At 38.6% G+C, this 26,157-nt stretch overlaps 1 protein-coding gene across 5 annotated transcripts; it reads right to left on the reverse strand.

The window, feature by feature from the left end:
- Positions 1–106: 106 nt before the first annotated feature.
- On the reverse strand, positions 107–26,146 carry usp19 (ubiquitin specific peptidase 19). 5 transcript variants are annotated; one of them, XM_079849861.1, is made up of 26 exons: positions 25,738–26,146; positions 23,705–24,034; positions 21,276–21,407; positions 20,518–20,654; positions 19,666–20,172; positions 19,266–19,569; positions 19,009–19,165; positions 18,859–18,930; positions 18,642–18,757; positions 14,341–14,558; positions 14,031–14,223; positions 13,804–13,937; positions 13,536–13,694; positions 13,174–13,284; positions 12,770–12,880; positions 12,527–12,628; positions 11,250–11,390; positions 10,989–11,107; positions 10,729–10,872; positions 9,392–9,729; positions 9,197–9,313; positions 8,891–9,107; positions 8,565–8,717; positions 7,605–7,771; positions 7,347–7,522; positions 107–1,484 (listed from the first exon to the last, which is right to left on the reverse strand). In XM_079849861.1, exons 2-26 carry the CDS (start codon positions 23,868–23,870, stop codon positions 1,344–1,346), a joined length of 4,332 nt encoding a protein of 1,443 aa, XP_079705987.1. In that variant the 5' UTR covers positions 23,871–24,034; positions 25,738–26,146; the 3' UTR covers positions 107–1,343. The 5 variants fall into 5 exon arrangements, with proteins under 5 accessions (XP_079705987.1, XP_079705986.1, XP_079705985.1 ...); XM_079849860.1 differs by having other exon boundaries at positions 14,341–14,564; XM_079849859.1 differs by lacking the exon at positions 107–1,484 and adding an exon at positions 3,150–4,446.
- Positions 26,147–26,157: the final 11 nt, after the last annotated feature.

Genomic DNA, 26,157 nt, shown 5'->3' on the forward strand with positions numbered 1-26,157 from the left:
GGGGTTACCGCGCTTCACAAGAGAAAGTTGTGAGAGCGCCACCTATTCCTGCCCTCCTGGCAATGTATGTGATCCTCCCCCCAACTTTTACAATTTTTTTTTTTTTACTTCAATTTTAATAAACAAGAAAATGGAGAAACACTGCATATGTATTTCCACAGCCATCTTTGCTCATATTCACCAAGAGGGCCAATAATTCTGACCACAATTTTGGAGCGAAGTACGAATTCTTTTTTCATGGGATTTTCATGAGGTTCACCTGCTAATTACAATATTTTACTTCAAACTTACATGCAAAACTGAAATTTGACAAATTAATATGCACAATACAGCTGTTACATCTAAGGTTGTTACGCAAAAAAGGCTTTTATTTATATTAACCATTTGTTTTATTCACAGCAGCATTCTTACGATCAAACCCACAGTCCCCGCTTGCAATGCAGTCCAATACGAAAACAAGGAATGGGGAAACAAGACAATCCACTCAAAACTTAGAAAAAAAAAGAAAAAAGAGATGGTATATGATACACCGTACTACTAGGGCTATTGTAGGTCAACATGCATCTCAGCCAATCAAGCTTTTGCATTTCCACAGGATCTTACATGGCGTGAAACAAAACAACATTTTCAATCACTGGATTGTCTGAGGAAAGAAAGAACAGGACATCAAGTGTGGTAATGGCCAGAGTGTGAGAGAAAAAATAAAAAAAAACCTCCAAACAATCTGCCTTGTCCTGGTCCACACTTAAAACTTCACCTACAACACCTGCAATAGCACAACACTTCCAGACTCTTTACAGAGAAACAGATCAGTCCAGGCAACACTTCAGTGAGGAAAACAAAAACTCATCTGTGCATCCAAAACAAACCATGTTGATCTCAGTCATTGATGGGTTTTCAAAGTAACACCTCATGTAAATGCAAGCAAGATAAACATTGTATTAGAAACCTATCATGGGACATTGTGAATGGCATAATTTCTAGGTGTTAAAATGTTTACATGTACATTTAAAAAAAGAAGAAAAGAACGTACAGATCTGTGCGATTCCTCTTATGACTGTAATTAAATGTGTGCACCTTCCAAAATTCCTTGTGAATGTGTTTGAGGATTAGTCTTTATTTTAAGCATCAGCTTATTGTATATCATCTGAACATTCAGGACATTTAACCGGACGTTTCCAAAGAGTGTGTGTTGGAAATGTACACCCAGCATTTTTATTCCTCCACATTGCTAATGTAAATAAAAGAAATTGAGCACCTTTGCCATGCTAGATCCACTTGTGAGCATTAAAGTCTATTTATTTAGTTTTTGAGGAAGCAAATCTCCCTGACTGGGTCAAGTTTCAATCCACCTCTTCCATGCTGCTGTAGGACGGGGCGGCACATTCTCCAGAGTGTGCAAACATCTCAGAGGTCACTTCCGTGCTCAACTGAGGGGGTCCGTCTGGGTCCAGGTCTGTCCCAAACAGTGTCTGGCTAGAAGCCTGTAAAATAAACCACCGTTATAGAGAGAAACTTTAGGCATTGTCTGAACGGAGTACATGAACGCCAACCGCTAATTCAAAGATCAGTGATTTCAAGACCGGGTCATTTTGAATTATTTATTGGTGGTGAAGAGCATAGTACAGGCACTATAACAATTGAGCAGCATTTAGAGTGGTCTCAATTATTGCTGGGATATTTTCTGCAGCATCATGAATAACGCGAACATTTTGTCATTTTAAGATTATATTTAAATCACTTACCCAAACATTCAATTACTGCTTAAATATGATTACATACATAAATGATGTATAACGCAGTCCTGTGCCATTTATCAAAGATTTATCCTTAAATTAGAACCAGTAACATTTCAAACAGGAACACCCATGATGACAATGACCTGTGACCCTTAATGAGGTACGATAATATCTGATGGTATTGTTTTGGGTCATGGTGTCCAGAGCTGAGGCATTCACAGAAGCCAAATGTCTTTAGGCTTTGTAGTGTGGACGGCTACATGAACGATCATAGCCCACCAGCATCCCTGAGACTGTTGAAACTGCCACATTACCCACTAACCGCAGTACCATTCATCTTACAATATCTGGATCCCATCTCAATTTACAACATGTGCAACTAGGCTTTGAATCAATGGATCAAAGTACAGAAAAACTCACTGGTTTCCCTAGTTGTGTACAGAAGTACAGTACTGAGTTGACCTGCCTTGCTGACTCAGAAAACGCCAGTCAACCTATTTTTAAATAAAACATCCTAACGTCTTGCCAGACTACTGACAAACTTTGGCAAAAAAAAAAAAAAAAAGACAAGACAAGAAATTCATTTAGTGGTTAAAATGAGTAAATCATATTAATAAAATAATTTCAATTTCAATTTCAATTTTTTTTTTTTTTTTTACAGCAAATGAAGTAGCAAGATTTACCCCAAAATACAAAGAATATGACTCCTCCAACCTAAAGTCAACATGAAATAGTAGCACACACAGCTCATTTTACTTCTAGATGACATCATAAACAAGAAAAAGAAACAATGCAAGACAGGATCTGATTTCATCCGCTGGAAATGATTGGTTTGTTAGCGTTACACACAGAATGGGGTCAGAATTAATGAGTTTGCTAAAACAATGTCTAAACTGTTATCTAGCCATTGGCCAACATTATTTTCATCAGCTGAAACAAAAAACGAACAAAAATAAAATACAATTATATATAAATATATATATAATTTTTGTGAAAACAACTTTAAATTATTTTTTTTTTTAAAGACAAAAAAAACCCTTTTCCTGGTGAATAGTATGCACTGATCTTTAAATAGAGTAAGTGAGTGAAGTGATGCAAAGGCCAAGTATGGTAACCCATACTTGGAATTTGTCCTCTGCATTGAACCCATCCAAGTTAGTGCAAACACATTAGGAGCAGTGAGTAGTGAACAAACACACACACACACACACACACACACACACTGCAAACCATGGACACACACACCCAGAGCAGTGGGCAGCCATTTGCATTCGATTAGAGGTTAGGTGCCTTGCTCAGTCATTTCCTGCCGGTATTGAGAATCGAACCCACAACCTTCAGATCCGACTCTCTACCCATTAGGCCGCAACTGTAACTAGAGTGTAACTAGAATAAATTATTTTTGAATTCATGTTGACTTTAAAATCACAGAGTGTAAAATGCCACCATTATGCTGTTTATAAAGGCAACTGAGTTATATTGAAAACATAGCTGATACACAATTCTGAACTGTGCCTTCAAAAAATGAAAATTCTTTCATCATATATTCACCCTCATGTTGTTCCAAACATGTTTGAACACAGATATTTGGAAAAATGTCAGTTTCAGTTCCAACTGACTTGCACTGTATGGACAAAAAAAAAAATACAATGGAAGTCAAAGGGAACCAACACATTCTTAAAGGGATAGTTCACCCAAAAATGAAAATTCTGTCATCATTTACTCACCCTCAAGTTGTTTCAACCCTGTAAGAATTTCTTTTTTTCTGCTGAACACAAAAGAAGATATTTTGAAAAATGGCTGTAACCAAACAGTTGATGGACCCCATTGACTTCCATAATAATTTTTTTTTTCCTACTATGGAAGTCAATGTGGTTTATCAACTGTTTGGTTACAGACATTTTTCAAAATATCTTCTTTTGTGTTCAGCAGAAAAAAGAAATTCTTACAGGTTTGAAACAACTTGAGGGTGAGTAAATGATGACAGAATTTTCATTTTTGGATGAACTATACCTTTAAATATCTTCTTTTGAGATCTGAAGAAAAAAGAAAGTCATTCAGGTTTGTAATGACATGAGGGTAAAAAAAAAAACGACATTTTTAATTTTTGGATTATCCCTTTAACATTTGCAATCTAAGTTTTGCTTTATTGGTTAGTCATACAGCTAAAATAAAATCTCAAGTCTGGCTAAAAAGGAGGCAGCAAATTAAGATCTTTTAACTGCTATTAGTATTTTCCTGAGTACATAAAACAACTGAAATGGGACAAAACCAATCCTGACTGGCATGGCTATATCAGGCTGTGTGACTCCCAAGCTAAATAACATTACAGTTGCCATCAAAAAGAGTCATGACTTACAGTACAATCAATTTAAAGTGCAAATCTTTGTACTGAGGGTCTGCAGCTGCAGTGAGTAGCAAATCAAGCCCAGTTGGACCAGTATAACAAAGGATAGATGAGGTTGAACAGCAATGCTAGGACTGCAGCCACAGTGCCCATGATGAAATATTTCAGGCGTTCGGCGTCACAGTAATCTGAGATGCCATCTCGTCTGCGGTGAGAATGACCTCTCCTGCCCTCCTCTTCTTCTTCCTCCAGCCTTGTCCTGGCTCTTCTTCCACGTAGACCGGGGCGAAACAGGCTCAGAAAAGAGGCCTCTCGCTGCCCCTCCTCATCCTCCTCCAGTTCCTGCCATATCAGAGACGCCTGCGATTGGCGGAAACCTGTGTCAGCTTCTGGGAAAGGGCCTTGCCTCATCATTACACCGTAGAACACCAAATACACTTTCAGAGAGCTCACTGCTCCAGTTTCATATGTCGCTCACACACTCAGGTGGATGAATAAGCAGATTAGCATGCAAGAGTAGATTCCAGAAGTAGAATTTTTAAGTCACAGCTCTTTTAATCAAGGTACACACCCTGTAACTGATGCATCTACTAACTTAAAGGCAAAATGTTTCCCAAGATGCACCCATAAACAATCAGTTCAAACTTTAAGGATGGACTAACTTGGATCATGTGTGCCTCATTATCAATCATATAATGAGCCTGATGTTACCAAATTTACCTCAAACTTTTGCGACGGTCAGTCATGCGTTCAACTGAGCAGAGAGCAAGATGTGAAGAAACTTCTTGTTAAGGTGTGGTCAAATTTAGTATTGCGCTGCGAAATTTCACAGGTGAAATCCAGTCATTTCAACAGGAATCTGTGCGTTTGGGAGTTTCGCATGAGGCTGAAGAAGTTCCCCATGCAAATTTGCTGTGCTGACCAACAGAAAGCTGCTTGGTTGAAAGTGACTTGTGTGAGCGGTGCTTCATACATCACTGCACTATTGTCATTGGACCTTTTTAGACAATGAAATTTTGCTGAAATATCACTAATGCGACCGAACGTTTACACATTGCTGAAACCTACGTTTAAATTTCATTGCTGAATATTTTTCCTTTTTGAAATGCACAAAAATTATGAACAAATAGAAAACATGTCATGAGATCCTAACACAATCCGTCAAAATCCACTCATTTGTTTAATCTATGATGGTGCTTTTCCACTGCATGGCACGGCAAGGCACTGCAGTTTGGTACCGCTTCAAAGTGGGTGGGATTATAGACTGATCGTTATAGTTGTGCCACCTCTACTGCAGTGACATCATCGCAAACGCGACAAACAAACGCACAACACAGGATCAATGTAGCTCTTGATTCTTGGCATGTGGATGTTATTCACTGCAAGACAAAGAAGTTTGTTTGTTCGGGTTTGGTGTCTCGTGTCGCAATTCCAATGATGGTAGTGACGATTCTCTCTGACCAATCAGTGATCTGCAGTGTTTACACATCACATTTTAGTATCAGTACGGCTCGCTTGGAACCTCTACTGAGGTGGTACTAAAAAAAGTACCAGGTACTAGGTAGTACAGTGGAAAACCCCAAAAAAGTGAGCCGTACCGAGCCGTACCATGCAGTGGAAAAGTGCCATTAGTCACGACTCTGAAGATATCACAAGGTGATTGTAAACCAGAACCAGAGAAAATAATCCCTCATGAAACTGCTAATTAAATTATAATCATCAGGGGCCATTTTCACAAAACATCTTAAGGCTAAAAGTAGCTCCTAACTTGCCAATTTAGGAGAAACTCTTAAAAATAATGGACGTCAGTCCTAATTTTAAGACTCCTAAATTTTTGCTCTAATAGTATTTCACAAAGCATTTTAGCGAAAAAACGAGCTCCTAAATCTGTGAAATGTTAGGAGTAGTCAAGAGGACTCCTAAATCACCAAGACAAAATCACAAACAATCCTAATGGCTGTTGCTGGCAATCCGCCTCAGCAATCTGCCAAAGCCACTGTACATCATTGAGGGAATAGTGATAGAGCCTTGGGTGCTGAACCTTTTTTTCATAAATGAAATACATATTTTGATTTATAGATTTTAATATACGACAAAATGCCAAAAATAAATCTTTAATACATAAATATGGTCCATTTACCTGTGGCAGTTGTTTTCACAAGTTCACACTTACAAATCGAAAGGATTAAAAAAATATAATAAGCGTATTGGCGTGCTGTCCAAGGGGATAGAGGGCTCCGAGCTCGGAATTTAGCCCAAACCCAGAGTTCTCCCCCGTATCCCCAGGGAAGAGTGAGGAACGGGGTTGTGGAGGGATGCGGAAAACCGTCGAGATAACTAGGTGAGTCGGCTCTCGGCTGTGTATATATACCTTCTCTCGAGCTGATTAGATAGACGTGCTTTTCCGGCAAACAGCGGTACGCATCGATTTACGGCGAAAGACTAACCCTTGAACTTGACGCACAAACCAATGATGAACGCGGTTGCCCAGCCCTGTTTGTTTGAACCACGAGAGGCATCAAAGCTTACGCTACTCCTACATCATACATCATCAAGTGTTACTCTTTTGGTGCAAGTCGACTTGCGTACGGCCGTCTGCCGAAAGCTAGTTATTTTAGTCGATAAAGTTTTAAATATGAATATTTTTCTTACACGAATGCATCGCTTCACTTCAGAAGGCCTTTATTAACCCCCCAGAGCCATGTGGAGCACTTTTATCAGGGATGGATGCGCTTTGATGGACTTCCAAAAACAAAAACCCATTCACTCCCATTATAAAGCTTGGAAAAGCAAGGACATTTTTTTTATATAAGTCTGATTGTATTCGTCTGAAAGAAGAATGTCATATACACCTAGGATGGCTTCAGAGTGAGTAAATAATGGGCTAATTTTCATATTTGGGTGAACTATCCCTTTAAGACTTCTCTCTATTCCCTAGTAAAAGTTGGTCAGCAGCTTTGTGAATAGGTTTTAAGAGAAAACTCTTAACTAAATACTTTATGAACTTTTCCATTTAGGAGAACTCTTAGTGGTAAGATAAAATGTTTTGTGAATACGGCCCCCTGATGCTGTCTGGGCATTTTTGAGAGACACCTCATTAAAAAATGAACAATGGAGAAATAGCCTTTTTTTTATGTTGAGAATCCACAAGGAACATTACCCAAACTCTTGCAACTTTAATGAACAAGGATATAGCCGCTCTACTAAGATTAAATGTTTTTCCATTGGGCTGCGGTGACATGAGAAGGTGCTGAGCTCACCTGACTGGCAGCACCACCAGTTGCAGCAGAGGATTCGGCGCCAAGGGGCCCCAGCAAGTGAGACGGCCTCTCCACTGGAGAGTTCCTGCGGCGGTAGAACAGCACATAGGCGTAACGTGTCACCACCTGACTCTCTTCCACCGTCGTCACTGTGCTGTCATCAAACAAACGCCAACCTGAAACAGTAAAATACATACAGTGAGATGTTTCACATCACAGCAAGTGAAATGTTATTGAGCTAGAAGATCTCACACGTACCAACGTCGCTGCGCTGGCTGTTCTTGTCACTGGGAAGACGAGCGTAGGCCGTGTAGTGTCCTCCGATCATTCCGCCATAATGGTTAATCACTGCGTAGAGATCATAGATAGGGGGCTGCTGGATGTCACCCTTATGACCAATACAGAACTTACTCAGGTCCAAGTTTCTGATGAAAACAGAAAAATCTTGGTGAAACATCTAATATATTGCCAATCCAAAACTATTCAGCTAAATGACAGTCACAGTTCATACCACCCTTAAACTTCACCTAAACTATCAGGATTCATTTCTAACAAATATTAATAACATTAACTTTATTGCATTTTAAAATGTTTAATTTGTATAAAAACTTGTTTCAACCATTCATAACATATTCCAATTTATTTGTATATCAATTTTCCTAAAAATAAATTGATACATACATACACATATATATACACACATACATACATACAATACTAAAATAACACTGGTTTGGGGTCAGTAAGATATTTTTTTTTTAAACGAAATTAACACTTGTTCAGCAAGGACGCATCAAATTGGTTTAAAAGTGACAGTAAAGGCATTTATAATGGTACAAAATATTTCTATTTTAAATAAACGTAGGTCTTTTAAATGTTCTATTCATCAAAGAATCTTGAAAAATATCTCTGTTTTCAACATTTATAATAATAAGAAATGTTTATTGAGCAGCAAATCAGAATGAATCTGAATGTGACACTGAAGACCTGAGTAATGGCTGCTGAAAATTCAGCTTTGCCATCATAGAAGAACAACATTTTAAATTGGTTATTTTAAATTGTAATATTTCACAATATTACTGTTTTACTTTATTTTTGATCAAATAAATGTAGCCTGGGTGAGCATAAAAGACTTTTCCACAACATTTTAAAAAATCTTACAGACCCAAAACTTTTGAAGCCCTGTGCTAGTGAATATCTGTGAGACTTTGAGTGTACCTGACAGGGAAATCGACCATATCATTAATCTTGTCCCTCCATATGAAGCTCCTAAATGAGAAGCGCTTAAGCTGGATGATGAGCACGTTGGGAAGGCGCCAAAGCAGCAGTTGTTTAGAGGCCTCCCTGTGTTGCTGACACTTCGGACAGTACCTGAACCACAATAAAAGATGATTTAAATGGGCTAATAATATTGATGAAGCCATTTAAAGTGCCCCTATTATGCTATATTAAAGCAAATCGAAAAAGCATAATGGGGCACATTAAACACCTTGTTAACTGCACTTCATGCTTCAAGAGTTTGAAATTGACGTGTGTGTCCGTACCATGCCTCTTCAGGTGCCAGCACCTCAGGTTTGGTAAAGAGGTTCAGGCACTGTTCTAAGGTGAAGTGTCCTGCCCTGGATGTCTCCGTAGCAGAGCCTGGGTCTTCATCAAACTCCAGCTCTTTAGAGCGCACCAGTACATATTCCTTCAGCCGCTCATTGTTCTTCCACACCAGCTCCAGCGTGCAGTCATCAGGCAGCTCCAGTACCACATCACCTGTAGGTGGCGCCAAGATGATGAAGATATGCTTCTCTAAGTAACACAAGCATTTTAAAAACACATCCATCCAAAAACCTCTGACTGACCTTTGTCCTCAAGTTTTTTATCCTCCTTTTGGTTTGTCTCCAGAATGGTGATGTAGAATTGAGACGCACTTCCACTTCCAGACTCTGCTGAAGGCTGCTGATACCCAGTCACTATAGCTACCAATGAACATACAATGATGGACTATTCCTCCACAACAAACAAAGACTTCAGCAAAGAGTTTTAGACCAACATACCTTCCGGTTTAATAGCCTTTTCACATGATGTTTCTTTCTCCAACAAAGAATCTTGGGAGCTGGTGGCAAGCTCACAGCATCCCGAGTCACTGGTGCGTGTGGAGAGGGTGTCTCCATCTGCTGCGGAGAGCATAGACACGGTCTCTGTGTGCGGGGCTGTGACAGAATCACCCTGTTCCATGCGGTTTTCTGCTTCTCCTGCAGATGACGGCTCTTCCTCCTGCTGTTGAAACTCTGAGGCACTGCTCGCCGTGGAGGTCAGGTCAACACGGGACAGGCTGGCCTCTGGGGACGTCCTACCGGACTGGAAAGGTGGCTGGAACACATTGACAGAGTACCTGCACATAGAAATGAAGGGTTACACAGTGCTGCTGGTTCCTAGTTTTTCTTTTTGTCAGCATACTCCAATCTATTTGCCAAAAGTACTTAATAAAATGCTTTTAATACAATTCATTATTTTAATAAATCATTTATAAGTAAATGCTATAATAAATACACAGACAAATAAAAAAAATCTTATAAAATGTTATCACAAATATAACAAAAATATTATTTTTATAAAAATAATTATATTAAATATAAAACTGATATAAACTATTAAAAATAATCAGACAAATACATTTATAAAAGTCACCAATAAATTCTACAACTAGACAAAATGAAAATAAACAAAAATAAAATGCTATAAAATAGACAAATAAGTTCATACATAAATTACATCAATAATTGCTGTAATGAATACAAATGCAAAATGCTAGCAAAAATATAAAGTATATATTTATATTAAATATAAATGCTATGGAATATACAGACAAATAAATAATTTATAAATAAATTACATCCATAAACATACAACATAGACATACAATATAATGTTCACAAAAAAACTAAATATAAATACTAAATACTAAAATGCTATCATTGCACCTAGGATACGTTTACACGACAACGATTTTTTTCGTGCACAGACGACAATGTTGTCAAAACTATCCCCGTTCACACGGATCTACGAAAACGATTAAAAACACTGTATTATGCTGCCAGGCCAGTAGGTGGCGATGTTAATTTGTAAAGAAACACTACGTGCATGTAGGCTAAACACATAATATACATGCGCGTAATGTCATCGGTTTCACAAATTTGCATTTTTGTAGTTTACATGGAGGCGATGACGCAATCGTTTTCAAATCTAGGCCTCCAGATTGCCAAAATGCATAAAAAGTTGGCTGTTTTAGAAGAAAAAATGGTGTCGTGTAAACTTCCCCTTACTTCTAAAGCTGACCCAATTACCAAAATACACAAATGAGTAAATAATTCTGAATCTAGTGTAATTATACCTAGAGTAGCCTTCCAGAAGCTGTGTGAGGCGGGTGTAGGTCAGCCTAGACTCAGGCACAGTTATCAAAAACGGCAGTCCAATATTCTCCACATTGGGCCGGCACATGGTCTTGTGATTAAGCCAGTGGTTTTTCTGGCAGGCCCTGTAATCAGAGGAAAGAAACTTACCACCAACTAAGCCAATACATAGTCTCTCAATCTTAAGCATGATCTCAGAGCCAGTACAACACATGCTTCTAATGAACAGATGGAAACTCACTGATTGCAGTAGCCAACACGGTAACAGCGAGTACAGCGCTTGAGCTTCTCGTCGTCAGAGGCAGGAGGCTTCAGGCAGCCAGCACACTTTGTGATTGGGATGCTAGGAACCTGAGGTCTCTGAAGATCAATACCAAAACACAAATCAATACATAAAACCATAGCAAGAGAAAAAGCAACATATACTTCAACAATGCTGACACCAACCCACAAAACCTAAGGGAAAAAAAAGCTGAAAAAATAAGTGATGGAAATGGTGTACCTGTTGGACTTTCAGCAGCACCACCCTCTCTTTGGCGAGATCTTTAGACAACATCTCAAAGCAGAAGAGCAGGTCACTGGACGAGACTGTGTCTAAAGATTGAGATGGTGAAAAGATTCTGTGGAATCTACCCTTCACCACCTGAGAGAAAATATAGAGGCTTATAAATGGCGCACAAGACTTAGGAAAATCACAAGTCACACAAGTCGTAATTAATAGAATTCTATTGTCATTAGATTCTGGCTTCTAACGATTATGAAAACAAGACAATCAAGATAAAACTAATATTGTGGCACATTCTGTTTTAAAATGTTACTGTGGACAAAAATGACAAGCAAGATATTAACAAATTAGTAATGTTTTTTTGGAGAAGAAAAATCAGAAAGAAGTTATAAAGTTTCAAATAATCCAATCGGTCAATAATGTCAAGGATTTCCTTGAGCAGTGTGAGCTTTCCTCAAGCATGAATTCAGTGGCATTTTAGTCACTAAAATTAATAAACAAGACAACAAATTATTGACTAAATTAAGTCTTTTTTTATTTTTATTAAAAGACAGAAATTATGACTAATAAACAACGTGAAAATTAACACTGGAATTGACCTGAGGGCTTAGATTAAATCTTTATATTTTTTAAACTTAAAAAAAAAATAAAAAAAAATAAATAAATAATAATAATAATAAATTAACATTGAATCATTGTGCCCTCTTTTGGAGTGTTGATTTAAAAATCTGGTGTTCTCTTATATTTTCACATAACTGAACTAATGTTTAGAAATATAATCGATCAAAAATAATTAGAAATTTGGAAATATTTAAGTAAAAAAAAATTAAAGTTTTAAAGATTTTAAAGTATTAAAGTAAAAATTTGTTGACTGAAATGTTGACTGTTCTGGAGTTTTCATGAGAATGTGGCAGTGCTTAACAACATATTACATCTACTACTGTAGGAAAAAAAAAAATCTATAAATGATTGATGTGTCCAATGACTAATCGTGTTAATAAAGATTTCAATTTTGACAAAAATAATTGTGATTTTGAATATAATCGAGCAGCCATACACAAATCAACTCTCTAAATATTTTAGAACACAAACAACATGTATCGTAATTGAGTAATTAAATAACAACTGTTTATTTGTATTACTCATGTTTAAATTAATATGCGTGACAAGTTTCTGGGGTATTATATAATAAAACACAAGTTTGCCTCTAGATAATTTGCCATAACACATGGATCAAACGAGCAAATTACGGGTTCAGAACAGAATCATCATACCTCTGCCAGCCTCAGATTCTCTGGTTTGGTCCTCACACTGCGAGATATTGAATCCAGAACTTCAGTCGTGCTCGAGTTCTCTTTACTCACACTGACCAAAACCTACACAAATGGTTGGCAAAGGGCAAACGTTTTATATCAAATATGAATAAAATGAGAATGCCCATCTAAATAAAAATCAACAGATTAAACCCTTCATGCACAGGCTTGCTAAGGAACTTTAGATTTTTATGCTGTTTTTACCTTGACTGGTTTCTTGTGAGGCTCTTTAGCGAAATAGAAAACAGTTAGCACCTTCTGCTTCTGAGGTAGAGGGACAGGCAAGTACAGGAAGGGGTCAAAGGTTATGGAAACCTGAAAAAAGAAGAAGGAAATAACAAATGAGTAAACTCCCACAACCATACTGCTAACAGATACTGGACATCATCTGTCAAACATCATCAAAAGTAGTAAACATTTCCTAACACACAAAGAAGGCTAAAGTGGGGAACACTTGACTCAATTTAGACCTGTATCAATATCCTGTTCTGTTTCCCATCCAAAGCATTATGGGGAAAAGGGTTGGTCCCCGTCCATCCTCTCCCTATTCCACCATGAGAAATCTGGTCACCCTAACCATAGGTCTTGTTTTGCTCTTGATGCATTACCTTAGAACACACTGGGCACACCAGCTTTGACTTGTACTGGCCCTGAAAGAGGTCAACAATGAAAGAATCGTTCCTCATTTTATGCCTCTGCCATGCCTCTTCTGCAACAACCTGCCAAACAATAAACAAGAACAACGTTCAGCAGATTTGTAACCATACTTGATACAGTGCAGAGACTAAAGCTTGATACTATTAATGAGAATGCTTACATTTGTCAATTGTAAAACTTAAAAAAAATGTATTTGCTTTTTTCTTGGTATTTGCACACTCTGCTCCAAGTATGCAATCCCTTCCCAAATTCAACTGAAACCATTATAGGTAATATTATTTTGCATGTTTTGAGACAAAAATCAAGAACTCACCTCATCCTGACGGCCGTCTGAGTCAACGGTCTCTGTATATGGTTTGTCTTGGATGCGGTTCAGGTCCTCATGCAGCCCATCCAGCAAGAAAGCCATAAACTCCTGAGCATCGTGCTGCGCGTAGCCTGTAAACTGACTTGCTTTACTGGCAACTATAGCCTATGAAGAGGATGAAACAACACCCGGTCATTATGGGGTTTTTTAACAATCACATATGGAAAACTACAAGATATGGTATAACAGGACAGTTTTGTTTCTGCACGGATACCTTTAATTTGGAGGGTTGAAATGCATGATGAGTGCCCTTCCACAGCGCTCGAAGTAGAACAGCAAAGCCAATAGCAAGTCGTCCACCCGTGCCCAATGGGTTATTACAGTTAATCTCTGACTCAAACGCACGGTCTGAAAACAATAAACACCACAAAAATACATAGCTGGGTAAGATACATAACCATATGAGAATAATCAATTATCATCAATGAAAATGCCACTGACCGTGGAAATAATCCCTGAGCTCCCGTGTGTTGGAAAGGGACTGGATCACACTGTTCATAAAGCAAGTATTTCCCAGATTGACCAGTCCAGTGAAGCCAGGGAGACACACCTTCTTCTCCTCCACTTCTTCAGCTCTCTCACTGCCTGCAGGAGGAGTGTGAGTCATGGGCTGCACCATGCAGGTGGGCTTGGGCTGTGGACAGACGAAAAGACAAGTCATATCTAACAGGCTTGAGACCAGTTATGGTCCACTAGATTATTACATGTGACATGAACATGATGACACATTCCTTATTGTCTGCTATAGTACCGTTGCAACAGTTGGTTCCTGTTTGAGGGACATTTGTTCTTGGACTGAGCGAGGGGCCACGGCATCCAGGCCGGAATCCTCAGAGGCTCGAGGGGGTTTGGCTTTCTCCTCTCCCACACGTGGTTCTTCTTTAGCAGGAAGTGCATGCTGGCTGCTTCCTGGCTGACTCTTCTCAAGTGTGGAAGGGCTGGAGGGCACAGCAACCTTGGCGCCCCCCACTGCACCTTAAACAGACAAAGGAGCTTATGGTTAGCATTTAAAAGTCAGCTTCAATAATTTCTTATCAATATCAATGTTGTTGTACTGCTTAATATTTTTTTGGAAACCATGATGTATTTTTTTCAGGATTTATATGAATAGAAATAAAAAACAACATTTATTTTAAACAAAAATCTTTTGTGTCAAACAGTAGTGTATATATTGTTATATCATACACGTAACTGAATAATTATAACTTACATTTGTAAAAAGTTAGGCTGGGTATTGGAAACCACCTCATGATACAATTAATTTTGTGATGCATTACTATATAACAATGTATATATAATCGGACTGGCAAAGCCCTAGTAAAACGCAATATTGAAGAGGTAGTTAAATTTGAGGCTATGTAGAGCAGTGTGGGTCAGGAGCCTGGCCTAAAGACAAGAAGTCAAAAACACATTGGCACATTTGGCTTGACCCAGTCTCGCGCTCGTATCGAGTTACTAGATCACTCCCTGTAGTCACATTCCCTTTCTTGACTGGTTCCCTCATTTCAGCATGTAAACAAAAACAGTCCAGCTTTTCCACAGTAATAATAACGTGTGCTCCCTATTACACATATCAGAGCTCTCAGAAAATTGATCTAATAATCTAACAGTGAATTTAGCTGACGTAGTTAATATATTGGAATAAAAACAACACCTAATCTTTTTCACCGCAACTTCAAAGGAAGCAAGACAATGTTGTTGAAACGAGAGCTGGATGCCTGAGGTAATACTTCTCACGTTTATTCAGAGGGTATGAACGATTGTTTTCCATTTCCATTTTCTTAAAAAAGGGGCTTGACTTGTCAAATAGTGGTGGATTTTTCTGGACCTCAGCGATTAACTTCACCGCAATGTCGTTTGCCATTTTAAATGCACAAGTACTTAAATTAGAATGGATTCTGATTGGCTGTCAGTGATTTATTGTTCAACCGTTGGGAAAACAATCGTCTATAAAGTGATCCCAACTATATCGTTTCTCTATATCGTTAAATAGAGCTGGGCGATAAATAAAAAATATTTGATCGATAATCGCCTTAAAAAATATTGCGATATCTGATTATATCGTCTACCTAAGCCACGCCCCCAACACGCCCCGCCAGAGACAACACTGCCGACATACACCGTTATCACAAAACATGTTGAGTTTAGCTGCACTTTATCTAATGATAGCCTGCGATTCAGCTAGTTTAATTTAATGATTGAAACGTTAAAGGTTTTACTTTGGTTAGTATGAGCTTGAACGAACATAAAACATTAGCTCTGCTGTTATGTTAGTGTTGCTAATATTTTCCACACTGTTACTATCGCATCTGTGTTTGAAAGGAACTTCGTTTCGCGACTCGCGAGAAGTGTTGAATACTGAACTGAACAGAATCTAATTTGGTGATTATAAGATTTGTGAATGCATGTTGATGTCATAGCTGCGTCTTGCCTATTTTTTTTTCTCCATAAGGTCCGATGTTTCTCTTTCTTTTTTGGCATAATCACCTGATTTAATAATAAGTTTAATTTCCTAATTATAACATGTAGCGCTGTTTTTAAACTTGTATTCAAACTATAATATATTCGTTATTTGTCTAAAATTGGGGATTAAAAATTTATTGGTTCATTCTGCATGAGCAAAAAAGTTTTTTTTTTCTCCTCCTTTCTGGTTTTAGAGTTCCAAGGTCACAAGCCGCTTACGAAATAAAAATTACTGCTTTATTTATTTAGAAACAAAAGTAATTAAGAATGATATTTGTGTATTTTATTTTTTTGTTTGTTTATTTTTTAATCTAAAGCAAAGTATAACGCTCCCAATATGCTGTAACGAAGCTACCCACATTTTAAAGGAGTCATAACCTGCAAATTTCACTTTTCCACGAGAATCAATGTATGTTATGATTGCATAATGATTATACACTGGCCGGGAAGCCGATATTTAAAAGTGAAGCATTTGTTTACCTCAGGGTTTGTAAAATAGCCCACGTGCACGCGCACTAAAAAACGAGATTTTGATTTCAGCCCCGTCTTGACGTCAAGACGGGGCAGGATATACCATATATGGACACCGCAGCAGGAAGCCCACCCTTCCCCTCTCCCCCTCATATTCAGTTCAGTCGCGAAAGATGGAGAAACCGAGTGCACACGTGAGTTGCTCTGTGGTTGACTGCCAGAAACAACATGCGAATGTGTTTTCTATACCAAAAACGGACCAAACTATCAGGGACCAGTGGATAAAATTCATTTTTAATGACGCTGTCCCAGCAACACTTTCAACTGGCTTATTGTTCGGTGTCTGCGCTAAACATTTTACGCCGGAATCATTCACAAATTTGGGCCAATATCAGGCGAAGTTGGCCACGAAGCTCCGTTTGAAAAAAGGTGCCATTCCAACCATCCGGGACTTGCCTGAAATTGAAACGGTAAGACTGTTTTTATTGCTCTACTGTGTGTAACAAACAGCAGCTAACTACTAATGCGGCGTATGTAACGTTAGCTTCAAGGTAAACAACACGGGGAATGGACTCTACGTCCACGACAGCCAAAACATCGCATCAGATCTCGCGAGACAATAATGCCTTCAGAAATAAAGGTTTTAGGAGCTCTGTTTTTATTTTTTTTCCCACTTTTATTTTTTAGAAGGGCATGAAAGACTATAATACAGCAGTAGGTATCCAAATTAAGACTAGGTTATGACTCCTTTAAACTCAGAATGCGTGTGCATGACATTCAAAGGAACACAATTTCTTCATTGCAATATAACGAAATTTTAATTTTAATTAGGCTACAATGGTCATGTTTGTGATTTTTGATTAGGCCTATTTATTATGTGCAACATTTAAATTAATATTCAGTAACAGGTGAAGTTACTTCTACCATTTTTTTCTGATTAACTTTTATTAGACTGCAGACCAAAATAAGATAGACCTAGGCTACTTGTAAATATATATTTTTAAAATTGGAGATATCTCTGCAATTCTGAATTAATAGTAGTTAAATTTTTTTCGTCTGCAGAACAAAATAAACCGTATAAAAATGAATAGCATACGAATAAAAAAAATGTATATAAAGATCAAGAAATCCAGAAAAAAAAATTAACAAAATAACAAAAGTAAAAATAGGCTAAATGATGTTTGACAGGGAACGCATCTCAAAGTTGCGGCTACACAGACACATGTTGCCGTTAGAGCAGTCAGCGCCGAACAACAGGCAAATAAAATACTAAGCTCATTAAAGTTACAAAAGTTCAGTGAGTGATTTTCTTTTTCTTTTGTACTTTGATCAACATTAATGGTGGCAGCGAGTAGAGGCTGTCAATGCACTGATTCAATAGACATAGGCCTACTGTTTTACTTTCTCAGCCGTTTAAAGACAAAACCGACTGTGTTTACCGGGATATTTTGAACTTGAAAAAAAGTGTGTGCTGACGTCTTTCCGTGGTTGAAACAAAAATTCTTCTGATGTTTATTCATGTTTATTTGATGCTATAAATCAACTAGAAGGATAATTGTGTGATATAATTGTGTGTGTAGGCTATTTGTCCGTGCACTATGTGAGAGGCGGCTCTTTGGCGCAGCACATAAAACAGCACACATGCAGAAGTGTTCTCTTGCATCTTGCGCTTAAAGAATGCTATCAAGAAGAATCGATTTTCTATTCCTAACCCTTCTAACTACTATAGAAAATATTTAATTCATGCTATAAATATATAACTATAGGATTATGTGAAATATATTTGTCATTTTTTGACGATTATCGTCTGGAAACAGACTGTTATAATCGACACTGCGATACTTGCGAGACATCGTCTATATACGATAATATCGTCATATCGCCCAGCCCTATCGTTATAGCTGTGGTGTGAACTCTGCTATTCTTTAATATTGAGAACGAATTTTAGAACTATATCTTTATCGACAACGACCTTGGTGTGAACAGGCCTTTAGTCATGGACACACTGTTCAGGCAGTTATCGCTTTGGAGATGTAAGACATCATTAAAAGTAGACAAATTCATGTGTGTTTGTTTGTAAAAGACTGTTCAGAAGCAAAAAGAATCCAGGCAGCAGACCTTGTGTGGCAGGGGCCTCCAGACCCCCCCAGCGCTGACTGTGTCTTTTCTTCAGGGTGATGTCGATTCGGGACGGAGTAAAGGCATAGCTGGACTGATCTGGCTGGATTAGATTCCTGAAACATCAGCAGATGGAACCAATGAAGAAACCCTCAGAAACGCACTCTTGACTAGTAGTGGATCGAAGGAGATTAGGATGCCCATCAGACAATCTTACCTGAGTTTAACCTGCCATTTAAAGACAGTGTTTGGTCCGCAATCCGGATGAAGGCGCAAAAAGTTGGGATCACTGTGGACAGTTTCAACAATTAATGGAAACTTAAGAGTTACTCATGAGGAAACACATGTGTGCGGATCAATCTCTCACCTGGTCTGGAAGATAAGAGTAAAGTCTTGTTCCCTGAACAGCACCCTGGAGGTCTGCCGGCAAATTTCTTTCAAGTAGACGTTAACAACCATCAAGTCTGTCCCTTTCTCATACGAGTCATTCTTCACAAACTTCAAGTTCACCATTGGCTCCGGACCTTAGCACACATCAGTCATGAGAGAGAAAAAAAAAGGGTTTTTTTTTTATGCTTTTGAAAAATTATGTGTCACAGTATATTACAAATGTTCTTAACTGACCTCCTGTATCCTCCTCATGGCTCCCTCCATGTGGCTCCTCCTTGGACTTGTCTCTCTTCTCCTCTGAGCAGCTCTTCTGAGGAGACTCTTGTCTCTTTGAGGATGTTGAAACAGGCTCTCCAGACCCTGAATCATGAGATGGAAGCATTTTAGGGATCTGGGTATCAGCCTGTGGCTTCTTTTCCTCTGTCTCATCTGATGCTATCTTTTCAGAGCTTGTTTGCACGGGAGAAGAAGAACTCTCCTGCTGCGTCACCTTCGGCTCACACACGGAGGAAGCAACCTTGCAATCATCTGCTTCAACCTGTAAACAACACAAAAGACGGACCACAGGATGTGAGAGATTCTTTCCACCATTCTGTTTCCTGCTGATTATTTTCATTTTTGGGAGAAGTCTCACCTGAGCATTGCTTTTTGGCCTCCTGTCCACTCCTTTTTCTACCTGCGATGCCTGGCATGCTTGATCTTTGACCTGCATCTGAGCCCTGTTGTCTTTTGCATTGCTAGATGAAGAGGCACCACTGCTTACAGCTGATGTGTGTGTCTTGCCGTTAACTGCTTGTTTGGATTGAGACTCCTTCGAGGAGCAGGGAGCTAGAGGGGTCTCCTTTGTGTTTCTAGAGGGTCGTGTGGTGCGCTTTGCGCTGGGCTCATTAATCGGGTCTGCTTTATCGCTTGATTTAATCTCTGCCGCCTTCACGCCTGTGCTCTCAGTGAGCTCCACCTGTTTGCCTTTCATCCCACGTTTCAACCCTCGGTCGGGTTTACCTCGTTTTTGCTCAGCAGAAGTCACTGGGGGCATTTTTTCAATGGTTTCGCCAGATTTTTCAGACCGCCCTGTGGTTGACTGCTGGTGGTTGCTGCCATTCTCTGTAAGGATGTTCACCGCTTCAGTCTTTTTCTTGTTCTGTTTAATGGGGGAACATGAATAAATAAAGCTTATCTGAGGGATCTCGGACTAGGAAAACATTCATGAATGCTCAAAGCTGCATGTGTGCATGGCCACACAGTTCTGACATTGCTCGTTCAGACCAATTGGAAATCGCCCTCAAAAGAGACGTCTAAATAGACTAATAAAGTAATTGCATTGGATTAGTCAAGTTAAGTTTTAAAAATGTACAGAATTTCTTTGTAAGGAATGGCAGCTGTATATGCCCAACAAAAACATAGGTTAAATTAGTGGGAAGTGTAAAAAAAAAAAAAAAAAAAGGAGATGGTCAACAAATGAAAAAGAGTGAGCAGGTGTTCTTACAGCGAAGGTGGGCCAGGTGTTGAGGGGGATCTTCTTGTGCATGACAAGCTGCAGAACATTTGTTTTCTCCTTATAAAGCAATTTACTGCAGGAGGCTTCAATCTCTTCGTGGAGATGACAGCTCCATTCACGGCCATCTGAGAACACATAAACATCACAGTACATACACTACTGGTCAAAAGTTTGGAGTTGGTAGGATGTTTTTGAAAGAAGTCTCTTAGGCTTTTCATTTATTTGATCAGAAACACAGTAAGAACAGTGCTATTGTGAAATATTATTACAATTTAAAATAACTTTTCTATTTTAATATATTTTAAAATGTAATTTATTCCTGTGATGTAAAGCATCATTATTACAATCTTCAGTGTCACATGATCCTTCAGAAATCATTCTAATATGCTGATTTGCTGCTCAAGAAACATTTCTTATTATTACCAATGGTAATGCAACAGTTGTGCTGCTTACTATTTTTGTGGAAACTTTGTTTTTAAGAATTCTTTAATAAATAGAAAGTTCAAAAGGGCAGCATTTATTTGAAATATTATTTTTTTGTAGCATTACAAATGTCACTTTTGATAAATTTATTAGTCCTTGCTGAATAAAAGTATTAATTTCCCAAAACATCTTACTGACCCAAACTTTTGAAAAATAGTATACATTACACTCATAACAAAAAACATGACAAGCACAGCACACAATAACAAAAAAGACAAATATGGACCAAATACGATGGCCACAAGCACACATACTGTCCTTACCTGGCAGGCGGATGTGGCAGGCGGAATCAGAAAAAGCAGAATCGATATCTTCTACTCTCAGCACCCCAGCATCTCCACAGTTCAGCCTCACAATCACCTCATACGCATTCTGCTTCCAGTCCAGAAACAAATCTACACAGAAAAATGTACATTCATGTAAGGCTGGATCCATTACAAACACATTACTTAATATCACTGAAGAAAACCCTGACTGTAATTAAAAGTATTATTCCATTAGCAGAGGGAAAACACAAAAACATTAATGTACAGAGAAAACAATGAGCTGCTTCAAATTAAAAACAAAAATCAAACCTGATTTCATGATAACGCTACACAATCTGATAGCCTGTCATAGCAGAAAGCCCAACTCCCTTTCGATTTCAAACTGCACCGTTATTGAGTTTAACATAGGTGCATGTGAGCCAGCAGGTCAGAGAGAGCAGGAAAGTGCTAGAAAGAGAGCGTGTTTATCGCTAAGGATCAGGCTTCAGGATCAAGTGACAGCTAGTCCCGTCCCTTTACTCTCTCTCACTGTGACACACAGATCTAAAAAGGTCATGAAGACGCCGCAACGCCCCACAGCCGGGTTTCTATTCCACGTGATGTCATCTCCACTCTGCCAGTATCCCATGAGCCTCCCTTACATGTAAGGAATCATCAGTCCATCTCCCATTGTTCGTGTAGGGATGGTGCTCTGAAACATGACATTTCGACAAGAGAAAGACAATGGCGCACCCATATCGAATGCATGTAGAGGCCAATGAGGGAGGAGTGAAGTCTTCTCATGCATGTGCCGGGCAGAGTCACTCCACTGACCTTGACAAAGCACGTCTTTACTGAAGCAGAGACTCACAGGCTTGGATTACAACACTTCAGCACTCAGCACAGCACTGCAGAGGCAAAACACTCAGCAGACAGGGCACAGGCTGGCACACTGAGACAAATAAAAAGCTAATGTACGTTTATCAAACCTGTAGTCACGTGTCTCAATAACCAATGGTAATCGTAAACTGAATACTTTACCAGTAGATGTCAGTGTCAATGTTTTGATTTTGTATTGTGAAGTACATACGAGTGAACCGGTTATTCAAAAAGAAAAATGTAGGGCAGGGGATTTTTTAATCCTCAGAACTGGACTTTTTAACTTGCAATTTCAAGTTTATATCTCACAATTCTGAGGAAAAAAATCTGAATTGCGGAATATGACCTTGCAATTGTGAGAGAAAAATACCGGTAGTCAGAATTGTGAGATAAAAAGACAAAATTATTTTTTTTTATTTTTTTTAAATTCTGTGGCAGAAAGAAGCATCCATAAATGTGCAGCTTAATAATTAGCGCAAAACAACGATGAAAACCATGACTATGTAGGTCACAATTTAAACAGTATTCATTTTTGAGCCAGCAAAAGTAGAAATAAAACTTTCAAAAGTAGAAATAAAACAATAGGTCTGCATTACAGCTATCTGAAAGTTGAACAAAAACAATCTGTAACAGTAATAAAGCAATAACAATATATCTCTTGCCTGGTCAACTGAAGTATATTCAACAAAGTCTAAGAAGCTGCCGCCATATACTTTAAGATTAAGGTTCTCCATGAATGCCAAGGACATGATAACTTTGAAAAGCCATCACTAACCAAAAAAATTATTACTTATGGACTTACATAAACATCCAACAGAGAAAATAAGGCTCATTTAACAGCTGTCAGCAATGTGAAATTATACATATCTGTAAAAACATCTGAGATCACAGCATTCAAAATCCCCTTATTGTTGTAGTTTAACTTTCATTATCACTTTGTTTTGTTCAAAGATAATTACCAAAAGATGATTATCAGAAATGTCAGCCTAAATGAAACTGGATTCACAACATACATATCAACTAAAACATGCTTCTAATGCCACACAACAACCCATTCAATAGGCTAGCTATAGAAATAGTGGCATAGCTAAATCAATAGGGACTACCATAGCAGAACAATTACGTAAGTTCAGTACGAGTTAATGTCTGTTAACTTCCCGGTTCCCTGTTTACCACACTACGTAACATATTGGAATCTTCCCAGCTCTGCAAATGAAAACAGGACAAGGACTATACCTTTAATGACTTTAACCTCTAGCTATGGGCCAGACTGCATTTTATAACAGTCAAAAGGACACTGCACCACAGACACTTTCTTTCGGTTCATGTTACATTAGATACCACTGCAGTAAAACAATTATCCCACACTACATTTTTGCCCAAACATATGATTCAAATATCTGTCTAGGTCCCAACCAATGGCTTGAGTTCCAAGATTAACGCCTGGCAGAACACCACCAAGCGAAAAGACAAATGAAAAAGATAAAATTAATTGACGTAAAGGACCCGAGTGGGATAAAGAAATTCAGACCTAATTTGAGTGTTTACAAACCATGTCCTGTCCTCACCTTTCCTAGTCTCTGTGCTGTTGGCTGAGGCTGCCCGCTTGGCCTCCTTGCTCTCCTGGTTGACTCTGTCCTTCTGCTTCTTCTTGCTGGTGCTGACCGCATCGTCAGGTCCTCTCTGACCTCGCCTCCGGCCCGATTCACTGGGTCCTGTACTGCTGCTGGCCATCTTCAGCCACTTGCCGCTAATGGGTCGGCCGTCTTTTACCTCGCTCCCGCTGCCGGAGCTGCTTCCACAGGGATCTGGATCTGAGCTGGGCCGTTTCCTGCCCGGTCCAGCTATCTTGGCGGTGTTTCAAGTGAGAGCACTCCCAGAAGAGAATCAGAGGGAGACTGCAAACAAAAACAACAGCCATGCATGTAAGGGTTAGGTGGTAGGGGTGGGAATTACCAGGGGCCCAACAATACGATATTATCACGATATGATGCAATTAGGACTTGAAACATTTTACAATATGCTGAGTATTCCAATTATATATATTTAGATTTAATGCCTTTTTTGCAAATGCAAATGTCCCAAAAGAAAAACTCTGTCTACATAAGTTTCATCTAATTTTCTCTTTTCCTATTTGTTGAATATGTTAAACAAAGTGTATTTTGATGTAAAAAACAAACAAACAAAAAAATTCATTAAAGTTACGGTAAAAAACTGGCAGCTGTGGTTGCCAGAAATCTACCGTAAAAATTTACTGTAAATTTACAGTAAAACAACGTATTTCATTATCTGATATAATGTTAATTTACCGATCTATTTAGGTACTTATATCTAGCCTATTTTGCACAATTGTAATACACTGACAACCACCAATCACAGTGGTGATAAGTCACATGATGAATGAAAGCTCATCACAAACAGCTTTTTCACAAGAAAGTTAATATTAATATATAAAAGTTGCAGTGTCATTCACACAAATACTAAACACCATCATAGTAACATTTTAAAATGCAATAAACATTAATTTAACAACATTAAATGTTACATAAAACCCTGATGTACATAACTGATTAGAAAAAACTAAGAAAAACAGTAATTTCAACAAAAATGTCTCTATGGTTTTTTTTACTGTAAATTATACAATGACGTCCTTTTTCACTTCCAAAAACTGATTTTACTGTAAAATTACATTAAATGTACGGTTAGATCTATCACAATTATTCACTGTATATAATACGGAAACTTTCTGTTAACCAATTAACAGTTTTTCACTGTAGCATTTTACGGTCTTTTACCGTTAAAATCACGATATTTTTTTTACAGTGTGAGAATTTGTATTGTCATATATGTTTATTGATTCGAATTGGATTGGCAATATAAAAAAGGAAAAAGCACCTCTTATTTTAATACCAAATGTTCAAATAAACCTTTTTGATTAGAAAACACTGATTAGTGAATGTTTATCGGAAAACATTAAACGGCAAGCCACCAACACCGGTTAATGTCAGTGTCCTCACACTTCGATGTCATTATCCCAATATACGATGAATTTGGCGAAAGAAGATATCTTTGACTTCAGTCATTTTTATATTTCCTTTTGTTTTCCATTTTAGTTGTCATACGAGAAAACTATATCCATGGAAACTCAAGCAGCTTAAAGCCCCATAATGATCGCTAATGCCGCGGTTGCTAACCCGACTAGCTTAGCCTGTTCGACTATATTCCACACTCAAGTTCTCTTTAACTCAAAACATTTCACCAAACAAACTGTCACTTAACGTTAACCTTATTCTAATGCTGCTAAATATCATTTGTATGAAGTGTGATATATCTTAACTGTGTTATTTGGTTGTTGGAGATGCCGGTTAGCCGCGTTGTGTGGAGAGCGTGCTAAATGTCCGTTTAGGGAACCGAGGCGCGAGGCCTCTCGCGCTGCTCCGACTGCCCAGCTAATAACGCGCTTAGCTTCTACTGAGCATGAACACCTCACCCGCAAGGTCGGGTGGTGCGGTATTGTCAAAAGTGTGCATAGCAGCAAGAGAAGTGAGGGCAGTTTACGATATTTTACTATGACAGCAGTTGTTTATAGTTGAAATCTTACTTTGTTTCGTTGCTGTTCTGAAATGACGAGTCGCAACGGCTTGTCCTTTCTTTCGTTCGCGGAGCCGCAGCGACTCTAGCTTAATTCAGCACCAGGCTTCGAACACGGCTGCGGGCCGCCGATCTCCCCTGAGCCGCATCAGCTCGCCTCTACAAACTCAATGCTTCTTTATTTCCAAAATAATCCTAACCAGGACCCATTGTGTGGCGTTAAAACTGAAATCAGGCTGATGTAAATACAAACAAAGACGCAAAACGTTGCCCGTCCTTCACTTTATGAGCCGACCGCTGCTCTGTAACTCACACTTTGTCAGAGAACAAAAACAAACCGGGTAGCGACGGCGATCACGGCAACATGCTCCACACACAACACAAACATACACACACACACACACGGGCCACTTCCGGGCGGCCTGGTCCC

This window comes from Squalius cephalus (genome assembly GCF_949319135.1).
Source record: "Squalius cephalus genome assembly, chromosome: 18".
Taxonomy (NCBI): Eukaryota; Metazoa; Chordata; class Actinopteri; order Cypriniformes; family Leuciscidae; genus Squalius; species Squalius cephalus.

Bases quoted from the DNA above. Each gene is read 5' to 3' on its own strand.
- usp19 (XM_079849858.1), bottom strand. From the start codon at position 23,870: ATGGCCAGCAGCAGTACAGGACCCAGTGAATCGGGCCGGAGGCGAGGT. The intron at 18,758-18,858 runs GTAAGATTGTCT...CTGATGTTTCAG, and splicing joins AAATGGCAGGTTAAACTCAG to GAATCTAATCCAGCCAGATC. The intron at 11,391-12,526 runs GTATGATGATTC...ATTTTCTCTCAG, and splicing joins AGAATCTGAGGCTGGCAGAG to GTGGTGAAGGGTAGATTCCA.